Source organism: Bos taurus, chromosome 10, assembly GCF_002263795.3.
Source record: "Bos taurus isolate L1 Dominette 01449 registration number 42190680 breed Hereford chromosome 10, ARS-UCD2.0, whole genome shotgun sequence".
NCBI classification, from domain to species: Eukaryota; Metazoa; Chordata; class Mammalia; order Artiodactyla; family Bovidae; genus Bos; species Bos taurus.
In genome coordinates, this window is record NC_037337.1 from 45,642,549 (window position 1) to 45,655,518 (window position 12,970).

General features: G+C 37.2%; 1 protein-coding gene and 1 pseudogene across 2 annotated transcripts; one reads left to right on the plus strand and one right to left on the minus strand.

Annotated features, from left to right (window-relative positions):
* Positions 1-3,166: 3,166 nt before the first annotated feature.
* On the plus strand, positions 3,167-11,409 carry PCLAF (PCNA clamp associated factor). 2 transcript variants are annotated; one of them, NM_001015678.2, is given in 4 exon segments: positions 3,198-3,274; positions 3,580-3,660; positions 4,779-4,941; positions 10,387-11,409. In NM_001015678.2, coding segments are annotated over 4 exon segments (336 nt in total). In that variant the 5' UTR covers positions 3,198-3,228; the 3' UTR covers positions 10,433-11,409.
* Positions 5,006-6,716, minus strand: LOC107132856 (uncharacterized; annotated as a pseudogene).
* Positions 11,410-12,970: the final 1,561 nt, after the last annotated feature.

Consider the following 12,970-nt stretch of genomic DNA (forward strand, 5'->3'; position numbering starts at 1 on the left):
TGCCTGCAATGTGGGAGACCTGAGTTCGATCCCTGGGTCGGGAAGATCCCCTGGAGAAGGAAATGGCAACCCACTCCAGTATTCTTGCTTGGAGAATCCCATAGACGGAGAAGCCTGGTGGGCTACAGTCCACGGGGTGGCAAAGAGTCGGACACGACTGAGCGACTTAACTTTTCACTTTCATATAGGAATCTGGAAAGTTGGTACTGATGATAAATTACTTGCAGGGCAGCTGTGGAGACACGTAAAGAACATAATTGTAGACACAGTGGGGGAAGGAAAGAGTGGGAGGAATTGAGAGAGTGGCTTGGAAACGTATATTACCCTGTGTAAAATAGCGAATGGATATTTGCTGTATGATGCAGGGAGCTCAAATCCGGTGCTCTGTGACAACCTAGAGGAGTGGGATGGAGTGGGAGGTGGGAGAGTGGTTCAAGAGGGAGGGGACATATGTATTTCTATGGCTCATTCATGTTGATGTATGACAGAGACCAGTACAATATTGTAAAGCAGTTATCCTCCAATTAAAAATGGAATTTTTAGAAAAGAAGTTAAAGGTTTTTCAACTAAAAATTACCAGAGTTAAGGATCTTTTTGCTACTCCCTTCTCCTCTGGGACAACAAACTGGGGAAGATTTAGCCAGCTTTCTCTGGAAATCTGATATATTTCATTGGTCAATTTAATTGACTGGCTTTGTGTTACATGTATAGGCTTTTCATTCCCATTAGGCTATTTATACTAAATAATTACATTAATTGGATGTTGTTCCTACTGTATGTTAGTTTTCACTGATATAATAAAAATCATATGTGTGTTGATTTATGTTGAGATTAGACTATTTTATTAATTTGAAAAATATATGGCTTTCTCATTTAAGAAAGACTGAATTTTCATAAATTGTGGGTACAAGTTTTGTTTCTTCATAGAAATCTGCTACATTTAATACAAATTATAACTTATCCAGATCCTTTACCTGTTTTTATACATGTTCTCTTCCCATTACTAGAGGAATAACTTCTTGAAGACAGACTAACTTAAGCTTTTTGTACAATAGGACATTCTAGGTCCTCAAGGATAAAAATGTTCTTTTTTCACAAGGAATATGTTATTGATTGTACTCTCTATTTGTAATGTATGCAAAGTAAAGCCATTTATAATATTACCACTTATTAAAATAAATGTATGCCTGAGCAAAGCAAGCACACCTATTTAATATGCCTTAAGGATATTCGTTTGTATAAATTTAGGCAGAAATTTCATCTGTACATACTACAACTTCTTAATGCCTTAGGCCTTTAAAATTTTCAGGTTCACGCTACACAACTGTCCAGTTTATTTAACGGGAACGGAGAAGCACTTTTCCAAAGCAAACATTTAAATTAAGAATTTTTGAGTATCACTGCTTTTTCCCCAAGTTTTTACTCTAATATGCCTCCTTTCTTATTATAATTGGTGTTAAAAAGACAGACATACAAACAGATACAGTAATACGTAGTTTGCCTCTGTGTGTAAAGATATATTTGCAATACTTTTAGCAATTTACTTGGCATGTTGACTAAGAGAAAAGACCAGCAGATTCTCTATGCAGCTCTAATCTCTACAAGGATCTGGGAACTGGGTAATTCAGTCCTTTATAGAAGCCACTTAACTGAAAAGGAAATGGTGTGCATTGAAGAAACATTGTGTACTGAGAGGGGTCTGATGTTAAAGAACAAGGAGGGGAACCCTGGGGCTTGTTGATTTTTCTGACAGGACTTTGGCTGTAATCTTAGTCTCTAAGATTTAGACAAAGCTACAGATAATTTGCAATACCATCCCTCCCATTATAATGTTAATTTCATCTGCTGTCTAGATTCTCTAATTCAAAAACGTAAAGTAATTGTTGATTCTTTTAAAGCACTAAGTAGCCTTTATTCTGAAAGTTCAAGCATAATTTATTGGAGAGAATTAATGCCATGCTTACACTTTCAGGGTTGCCTTTCAAGTGTGGGTTTAACAAAGTACATCCTAAGGCAATTTCATCTGATCAGGTTTTGTGCCTGGTCTTCACCGTGTGAAAATCATTCCCAAGGTGTATTGTAAGTAATTAAGATAAGCATAGGGATAGAAAATAATAGTTATGAGTTCCTAGTCTAAAGTCATGTTCACTACGTGTCACAGATGTACCCTTAACAGATGTGACATATTTTAAAGGAATTCTGATTCCATATAGGTCTAGGGAAAATGTTTTATTATTATAATAATATTTCTTTTTATGTAGGTACATTGGCTCAGGCCCTAAAGAGTCTGCCTGCAATGTGGGAGCCCGAGGTTGGATCCCTGGATCCGGAAGATCCCCTGGAGAAGGAAATGGCTACTCACTCCAGCATTCTTATGGGGAGAATCCCATGGACAGAGGAGCCTGGCGGGCTACAGCCCATGGGGTCGCAGAGTCAGACACGACTGAGAGACTAACACTTCGACTTTTTAAAATATACAATTTGCTCAGTTTTTTCTTGTTTCACACCATCCTAGAAAGTTTCATTAAAAAAAAAAAAATTATTCCTGTAAATAGAGAATTCCCTAGCAGTCCAGTCTTAAGGACTCGGGGATTTCTGCTGCCTGGATTCGATCCCTAATCCAAGAACTAAGATCCCATAATCTGCACCTCCTGGCCCAGGGGGGGAAAAATCATCCCTGTAAATAAACTATATTAGCGTTTGACCATTCCATAGAGTTTTTTGGTATGGATGCTGTAGAGAGAGTTCATGCCTGAGATGTTAAAAAGTCCGCTACATTTCAGGAGTCACTTCCAGGAGTGAGATTATGGATTTAAGACTGTAGTTAACTTTTGAAGAAATGTTGGAATTCGCTGTCTTTCCCGGGTTTTCTTTTCTAAGCAGGCTGTTTTATCCAGTTCACAGTCTTAGCACGGATCTTAGCACCCAACACACAGGGCATCCTAGGAAAGCTCCCTGGCACCTCCCACCTAAGGCGGGTACGAATCACAAGCTTCTACAAGTTGATGGACGGGTTGACACTGCGCCCAGCCCCGCCGTGACCACTGGACACTGGCGATTGGTTGCGCGTGAAAGGCGCGGAACCAATGGGAGTGGCGGCCTGGGAGAGCCGGTGCAGCGCGCGGGAAAGGGACCAATATAAACTGTGGCGGGAGATTCGATTTCTGGGCCTTGTCCCGTGAAACATCTTCGGCTGGAGAGTCGGTTGCTCGCCTCTCGAGTTCGAACATGGTGCGGACTAAAGCAAACAGTGTGCCTGGCAGCTACAGAAAAGGTGAGGCAGTCGGGCACAAATGTGGAGGGCAGGTGGTTCTCTGGGCAGCTCTGCTTTGGGCAGGAGAAGAGGGGGCCTCCCCTCCTGTCCGCCAAACTGGTCCAGCCCGCCAGGAAGCAGCAGCCTGTTCCCTTTAACCAGGAGGAAGAAACGGCGAGGGCAGAAGAGGGTTATCTGCTGTTCTGGATGGCGGGGCTCTCCTCTCCAATCCTTTCCAATAGGCTGGGTCGGAGAGTGTGGTGAGAACGTGACTCCCAGACTCTTCGTGCCCCCTTCTGAATGCCCTCCTTTCCCTCTCTCCGCAGTGGTGGCTTCTCGAGCCCCCAGGAAGGTGCTTGGTTCCTCGACTTCTGCCGCTAATTCCACGCCGCTTTCCTCAAGGAAAGGTAAAAACGCCCCTGCAGGCTCCTACATGAACCCTCTCAAAAGGAGATCAGGCCAGGCACGGCACCACTGTTCCCCATACCCACCGCGGAGTTTCTTTTCCTGAGATCCTCACCCCCCAGAATTTCTTCCTTCCTTGCCTTTTGATGTAATGAGCGAGCCTTGGTCTCTTTGGCGGGCTGGGGTAGAGATGGAGGGGTCGCACGGTCTTAAAAAAATTTCAAGCCTTGGGTTAGGGACGGACACACTTTCTCTTCAAACCTGTTTTTCTTTTCTGCCTTAGCGTTGTTATTTTTCTTAATATTTACAACTGGACTTTTCTTGTATGAGGCTACTTAAGCACCTGTTTACTAGAATTGAGAGGAGAGTTGACAATGCTAATCACGTTTTTGTTTTCATTTCTGCATATTGTTCTTTGTCTTTCCTATTACCTTCCTTTCTTCCCCCCCCTTTTTTTTTAAGTTTGGTGTCAGTGTGTGTGTGTCAGTGTGTGTGTGTGTGTTCCAACCTTGCAGCTCCTAATTCTGTTTTTGGGACATTAGGAGGGAAAACTGGGCCAGGGAAAGAGCTTCACATTATTCCTTCTGTGCTAGGAGAGGTTGAGAAAATACCCTGCCATCTGGTGTCTCTCATTCCTTTTAGAAGGAAGTTGAGCAGTTTGGAAGATTATTTCTGCAAGCTCTAGTTAAGAACATACAGGAAAAAGTGTGTCAAACTTTAGTATGACAGTACATAAGACTAACTGAATAGCTCTGTTCATGGACAAAATATGAAAAATATTTTCTGGTTGTAAACATCTTGTTAATGCTATTTTTCTAGGGTAAAGAATACATATAATAATGTTCTACATTATATTAATGTATAATGTACTATTGACTGAATACAACTTTATCATGTCATATTTTAAAATTCACTTTAAAGATAGATCCCTTTAACTTTGCAGCAGGAGCTGCAAGGTTGGAACACACACACACACACACACACTCACACACACACTGACACCAAACTTAAAAAAAAAAAAAAGGGAAGAAAGGAAGGTAATAGGAATATCCTTTAGATTTGATGTTAAAGAATGGAAATTATATTCTTAATTTTTATTTAGTTCTGTTTTATTTTATAGCTGAAAATAAGTATGCAGGAGGGAATCCAGTTTGTGTGCGCCCAACTCCCAAGTGGCAAAAAGGAATTGGAGAATTCTTCAGTCTGTCCCCTAAAGATTCAGAAAAAGAGAATAGAATTCCTGAGGAGGCAGGAAGCAGTGGCTTGGGAAAAGCAAAGAGAAAGTAAGTTTTCATATTCTGAAGTATAAAGAAATACTTATATTCTTGAAAATAAAAGACAACTAAATATTGAGTAACTTTAAATTTTCTCTTTGAGGAGATAAGAAAATACAAACCAGAAGTTTTTTAAACTATGCTAACCTCTTATTATGTCACTCCCAAATTTCAAGCATCAATGAAAGGTACTATTTTTACTCATTTACTCAAAGAGGATCAGTTCCCATTCAGATGACAAGTGCTACTTTATTAACCATGAACTTCTGGTCTTTATTCTCTATTTTTTTTCTATTTTCTATAGTCCTTTTTATTTTCAAAAAATAATTTCCATGTTGGTTTACCTTGATTTGCATTAACCTCACCTTTCAAAAAACTAGTAGTCCAGCTTTCATAGGAAATATATAACCAATGTGGAAAAGCTGGGAAATACAGAAATCCCCATCACTTAGAAACAACCAGGACTAATGCCATGGTATATTTTCTTTACAACTTCTCTGTAAATACATAAGAATACTTCAAAACAAAACAACATGGGGATAAAACTGCACACATGCAGAGTTCATTGTATTAACTTTTTAAGAAGATACTTAAATCATGCTTTCAAGCTTTTTTTCTTTTTTTGCATGGCTCTTTTCAGTTTATTGCATGAAGGAGTTACACTAGTCCAAGTTAAAAGAAGATCCCAAATGGTTACATTATACAAGCTGTGAAGTTTTTAAACTTATGAAAAGGGACAGAAGGGAAATTCTACTCATTGAAAGGAAATCCTCACTTAAGCTTCAGTGAGCCAAAAGCTCTTAAAACCCATGAACCTTCAGCTGGTGGTCCTTAGCCAGTGCAATCTCTACCAGGAACTGGCATATGTTCTTGTGCTGGTCACCCTGTAGCTGAATTACTTCTCCATATTCTGGATGCTCAATTACAGTACCATTGCAGGCAAATTTCTTCTTAAACGCCTTCACTATTTCTTTTTATTGTAATCATCAGCAATCCCTTAGACAGTAGTAAGGGTCTTCCTGCCGTTTCTCCGTTGAATTTTTATATGGATATAATCCTCAGTGCCAGCAGGAAGCAGATCATCACCCTTACTTGCATCAGCAAAGGGGTCGAAAAAGCAGAGGGTTCTGGAAAACGGACATAAGATATGATTTCTTTTCCTCAGTGGAAACGGCCTGTGGAAGGCAGCGGCGGGAGAAGGCGGGCAGTGGGTACCAAGCCTTGGGAAGTGAGGGGCCTCGAGCGGGAGGCTGCTGAGTCCTCGGTGGCGGCTCAGTGACTGGGGCTGCTTTCAAGCTCTTAATGTCAGGGAAATGTTCATGATAAATGTTGAGCAAAACTGGATTCAAAAGTACAATCATTATTGCATAAAAGACATGTATATAAATACACCAAATCTCTGTACAAAATATACCAAATATCATGAATGATGTCACTGGGTAAAAACCTCTCCTCACACTCAGCGCTACCAATTTTCAACAACAAACATATTTTAAGAATCTGGGGGAAAAATACTTTTAGGAGGAAATAAACAAGGGAAACCTGCTTTTAAAATAGATTTATGAGAAATAGTGCAGACTCTCTAAAGAGTGTTGAAGTTTTCATTTCAAAAATAAATTATTTGACTGGAGGTGGGGTGTGGTGAGTGTGGGTGGTATGACATCACTGCCATTGTGAAGCCTTCTGGTTTAAGACCCTGCTAGATACCTCCCAGCACCAGCCAGGAGCAGGTGATCCTCCTGGGCACCAAGCAGCAAGCCGGCCCAAGGTGGAGTGACGAACATGGACAAGTGGGCGGTGGCCGGGCTCACGCTGGGGCTGCTGCTTCTGGTACTGCTCCTACCCAAGCAAGTTTATTCATCCGTTCCTTTAACCAGCACAGAAGGTCCTCCAGTCCAAACCACAGCGGTCAGCTGTGCCTTGCGGTCAACAGCTAGTCTCCTTGTTGTCTTGCTTGCCCTTCTACATCTCTACCATTAAGAGACTTGGCCAAGAAACATCTAGGTTTACCAACCCATATTCTAAAGCCCAGTCCGCAAGGCATCTAGAAATTCTGTGTCAGGAAGAAAATGAGAAAGTCTTCATCAAATCCATTAATTCTACCCCTTATTTTATTAAGGCAGAAAATGTTGAGAGTCTCAAATTGGATTAGTTTAAAGAGCATCTGAAGGATTTAAGCAGATAATGACAGCCAATATTAAATCTCCTGGAGTTTCATTATAAGAATGGAGACAATATCAGGAATTAATGATGTGATTAAATGTAACAAGAAACATGGACACTTCAAACTGTACCTTGCATCTAGATAAGAATAATTGCATCTTCATCTAGAGAAAAAGGATGAGCTATGAAATGGAGATTCAGTTTTCATTTTGGTTCAAGAACTCTAGAAGGTAAACAATTAGGTGATGCAAAAAGCATCAGTGATTCTGTTTACGATGTACACTGGAAGGAATCAGCAGTTATTAAATCCTCTGTGTATTGTTTCAGCAGTCCTGGTTTAATGCTGATACACTCTCCATAAGGTTTTACATTGTTTTCATTGTTCTCTTGGGAACTTAACTCTTTTCCTCTGGGCTTTTGAATTTGACTTTGCATTTGGATTTCTGTAATAACTGAGATGTTCCAGGGCAATAATGGGTTGGAATATACTATAAATCCAAACATAGGTAATCCCTGCATATGTACTTAAAAGTCAAATTACAGTTATTTCCTGTAACACATTCCCATCCAACAATAGTGCCAGATTAGTTTAGCTAATTCTCATCTCTTAACTTTATTCCAAAGATTAGAAGTGCATTGACTTCAAACAATCTTAAAATATTGCTTTTTATTTCTGCATGTACTGAATAATTTTTAAAACCTAAAAATTGATGTTTTGAAGGCATGTTTGATAAATTTGGAAATTAAGAGGCAAATATATGAAGGAAGTGAAAAATAATGTGTATTAGGTAGTTGGGAAGTGAAGACTGGAAACTTGCCTGCATTAAATTCATAACTGTTTTGTGCTTTCTGTAAATACACATTTATATATTAAACTTGATGAATAAGAATAGCTGCATGTGGAACACTTTTTACATCAGTCATTATTTTTAGATAATTCTAAACCTAAGTGGACTTGATTCTGGAAAGTAAAACTTTAGAACTGCCTTGATGTATAGAAATCTTTTTAGAAGTAGAAATCATTGGTTTACATGTTCATACAATGATGCTTAAATGATAAGTATTCAATACTTATAGTACTCTAAATAAATTTTAACCAATATTTGTCATCTTTAGAAATGTAAACAGGAACAACAGACCTAACATCCATCTCAAGTTATGTGAGATCCATGTGTGTGAATGAACACACTCTTACTTCATATCTGAACACTGTACACCTATTTTGGATTGTACATTGTGTTTGGATTTGATTTGCATTGAACACAGCTAGATAAAAATAAATGGTTAAAGAGAAGTTTTAAAAAAGGAATTAACATATAAAAATGATATTTTTGCATCTAAAATTTTAAGATAATATTGTTCATAAGATCATTTAGTAAATTATTATTGAGTGCTTACTATTCAACCTATGAGATATTTAAAAGGAATGTCAAATTCTGGAGCAGTAGCTGAACTTTATACTTTGTTGTTATATCACTATTATCATTTCTGTTAAAATCAACAAGAAAGAGGATACATTTTTGGATAGAGTTTTTTTTAACAGACTTGTTATCATGATCCTAAAAGTCTCTTTTAGGATCTTCTTCTCATTTACTGGCACCATTCTTCCTTATTCTTTCTCATTCTAATATGAACAAACTAACAGTCAATATTCAAGAATATTCAACAATCCTCTTGAATTATTTGTGACTTCAATTAAAGAAATAAAATATTTTGCAATATAGCCAAATATGGCTATACCATTGATCATCATAGCAATAAAACCTATATTGCAGGTTTACTATCATATAGTGAAAGGTTACACATATAGTCTCATAAAGAACTTTGATCCATAGTATAATAAAATCTGTGACATAAAACTAGGTAATGGAGGTTTATCTTATTGCTTTAGGCCTCTTTCTTAGATTTGTTATTGTTTGAGAGTTGCATTTATCCCTTTATAGTAAATCAATTGATTTGTAAATTGATAGTAAATCAAAAAGATTGACTTTTTTCCTTTTATCCCTTTTTTCCTTTTATCCCTTTATAGTAAATCAATTGATTTGTAAATTGATAGTAAATCAAAAAGATTGACTTTTTTCTCCCAGTTTTACTGAGACGTAATTGACAAACAGCACTATGTAAGTTTAAGGTATACAGTCTAGCGATTTGACTTACCTACATCATGAAATGATTACCACAATAGGTTTAGTGAACATCTATCTCATATTGATGCATTAAAGAAATAGAAAAATTTTTTCCTTGTGATAGGAATTCTTTCAATAGTTTATTATTGATTATAAATAGAAAACTATCAGTATATCAGAAGGACTTCTATTATAATCTCCCTAGTTCTTTATCTGGAATATGGCTACTCTTATGGCTTTATTATTCTCACAAAGGCAGGGTAAATTTCCCTGTTGCATAGGGGAGAATCTGAATCGAGAAAAACTGTCTTCTTAAAACCTTAAATCAGGTCTTTGAAGAAAAGAATTTTGAATTACAATAGTGTTCATTTGTTAACTTCATTTCATTTCCAGGAAAGTACAATGAAGACCTCTTGGTAATGTAATAGTGGATGAGTCAATGGTAATGTTACACCAAGTCAGAATATCCTTGTTTTAGCTTCCTTCTTTCACCTTCTAGCTCTATGTCTAGATCTAATTTGAAAACTGACTGTTTTAGGATAGATCTCACAAATCTTTACCAGCTCTAAAAAATTCTGATTTAAAAATTTTGACTTTTTCTCTATAAAAATTATACTGAGTACCAGAGGACTTCGGGATAATGTAAGTTGTTTTTCAAAAGCTATGTTTACCATATGCCAACAATACAATTTGGGCATTTTCTAACTAGATAATACATTCATAAATTCCAAAGGATATACAGTCAAATATGACAACTTGCTGTTTTCTCTGTTCAAGTGGATTGGTTGAATTTTTTTCTTTCTATTATCACAGAGTTCTTGCTGAAGGATTATACTGCTTCATCAATCTACTTAACACATTGAAAGAAGATATTATAGAAATAGAGATTCCCTCTTAAATAAAAATGGCAACATATTCTAAAGGAGAAACTGACTTGGCAAATTAAGAGGCAAAATAGATTAAAAATTTTTGTCACTTTAGTATTTGGAATCTGTAGGGATTTGTCAGTTTATGGGAGTTTAATTTTCTCTTATTTCTAGTCACTTGACCAGATCCACTGCACTGTTAATGTTCTTGATTTACGTAAGTTTTTAAAAACTATTCATGTTTTGTTTTTAAAACATTGGACTCAGGTGACTACTGAAGTTCTCTTTTCTTTCCACAGAGCATGTCCTTTGCCACCTGATCACACAGATGATGAAAAAGAATAGAACTTTCTTATTCACCCTTGACTGTTGTCTCCTGTTTACTCTGGTATTCTAGGATGTAAATTTGCATAAATGTATTTGTTCCAATTAGTTTTGTTGAGTAGACATTTAATTTAAAAAATGAGGCTTACATTTAGTTATTCAAAAGCAAGTAGTTATGATATTGGAAAGTTTGTAAGATTAATTACGGTTAACATAGTATTTGGTTTCCTTTACCTATTATTAAGCTTTTTCTTGCTAAAATTATTACATGATATTCTAATTATGAATCTGCTGTATTTGAGATTTGCTTAGATCTTTGTACTGTTGCCATTTTATTGGCATTTGATTATTGGAATGATGCCATATTTTTCTTCCTTTTATTTGCTTTAAAAAAGCAGAGGTAGATTTTTGCACATTTAAAAAGTAATGTTAATTAAACTGAACCTATACCCTTTTTAAGAAAGGGGGCCAAAGAGGCAATGTTGCAAAAATCTGGATGGCTGTCTACTTTCTCCTTAGAAAAATTTACAGGCAGTTTGGTCCTAAGGTTTAAAGAATTAATAAAGCTTCTGAAAACAACAGCAAAAATATAAAATTTTTTTTTATATTGGAATAGTGGAATTCCATAGTGGAATCAGACAGGAAAATTACATAGACTACTTTAAAAGAGAGGAATTTCCCTAGAATATACCTTTGGTTTAGTGTCATAAAATATTACCCTTTGGGCCTATGCTTTTAAAGTTGGAAATCAATAAAACATGAAAGACAGATCGTGCCATACACCCAGAACTGTCTAAAGTCCTTAGAGCTACTATCATGCTTTTCAAGATAACCAGGGGTATAATCGAAGTGGATATAGTAGTACTTAGTAACTGATATTTTTCTTCCTCATCAAGCTTTTTGCTCACTGACTTCCTGTTATCAAAGTTAGCCATGTTTAACAGACATACTTTTCTGAAGTTTGTTTTTAATAAATGAATACTATTTTCATAAAACTATCCAAGTGTGTGCTTTCTAAGATTTTATCCTGCTAGGTATTTCTATTTTATTCCTTCCAAATGCAAATCACTGTACAGACCTGATTTTATGAACTTCCAAAGTAAGTCCTGATGACTATAGATTACATTTTTTGCTTAGATATTAAACATACTGTTACTGAATTGGGACCAGAGTTTTATCCTAAGTTCTTCCTTGATAATTAGGCTTTTGCTGGATTTGAAACCTGATTTGCTGTTTTTCATTGATGGAGAGAGGAACTTGATGGAAAATGTGTCTAATGAAGTCTAATTTTGATATATAATTGTTTCCCAAAAAATTTGACCTAAAGAAACTGCAGTCTTTTCAAATACAATCCTTTCAAAATATACAATTGTTAGTGATGTCTAACTATATTAAGGAGGGCATGGAAACCCACCCCAGTATTCTTGCTTGGAGAATCCCATGGACAAAGGAGCCTGGTGGGTTACAGTCCATAGGGTCGCAAAGAGTTGGACACAACTGAAGTGACTTAGCAACAAAGCGACTTTATTAGGCAGACTTCCCGGGTGGTCCAGTGGTAATGAATCCAGCTGCCAATGAGGAGATGCAAGAGATGTGGGTTCCATCCCTGGCAAGAGATGCAGGTTCGATCCCTGGGTCAGGAATATCTCCTGGAGTAGGAAACGGCAACCCACTCCAGTATTCTTGCCTGGAAAATTCCATGGACAGAGGAGTCTGGCAGGCTACAGTCCATAGGATCATAAAGAATTGAACACGATTGAGCATACAGCACATACATACAACTTTATTAGTCAGAGGTCTCATGTCATCTGTTTCCTTGTCAAAGCTTTTTTAAAATGTAAATTGTCAGTTTAGCTCCTTCTAAACATAAGTATGATCATTATGGTGTGATCACTCAGCTAGAGCCAGACATCCTGGAGTGCGATGTCAAGTGGGCCTTAGGAAGCATCACTACAAACAAAGCTAGTGGAGGTAATGGAATTCCAGCTGAGCTATTTCAAATCCTAAAAGATAATGCTGTGAAAGTGCTGCACTCCATATGCCAGCAAATTTGGAAAACTCAGCAGTGGCCACAGGACTGGAAAAAGTCAGTTTTCATTCCAATCCCAAAGAAAGGCAATGCCAAAGAATGTTAAAACTACTGCACAATTGTAGTCATCTCACACACTAACAAAGTAATACTCAAAATTCTCCAAGCTAGGCTTCAATAGTACATGAATGAAGAACTTCCAGATTTTCCAGCTGGATTGAGATAAAGGCAGAGGAACCAGAGTTGCCAACATCCGTTGGATCATAGAAAAAGCAAGAGAATTCCAGACAAACGTCTACTTCTGCTTCATTACGTTAAAGCCTTTGTGTGGATTGCAACAAACTGGAAAATGGTTAAAGAGATGGAAATAGCGGACCACTTACTTGCCTCCTGAGAAATCTGTATGCAGGTCAAGAAGTAACAATTAGAACTGTATATGGAACACCAGACTGGTTCAAAATTGGGAAAGGAGTATGTCAAGGCTGTATGTACTGTCACCTCGCTTATTTAACTCATATACAGAGCACATC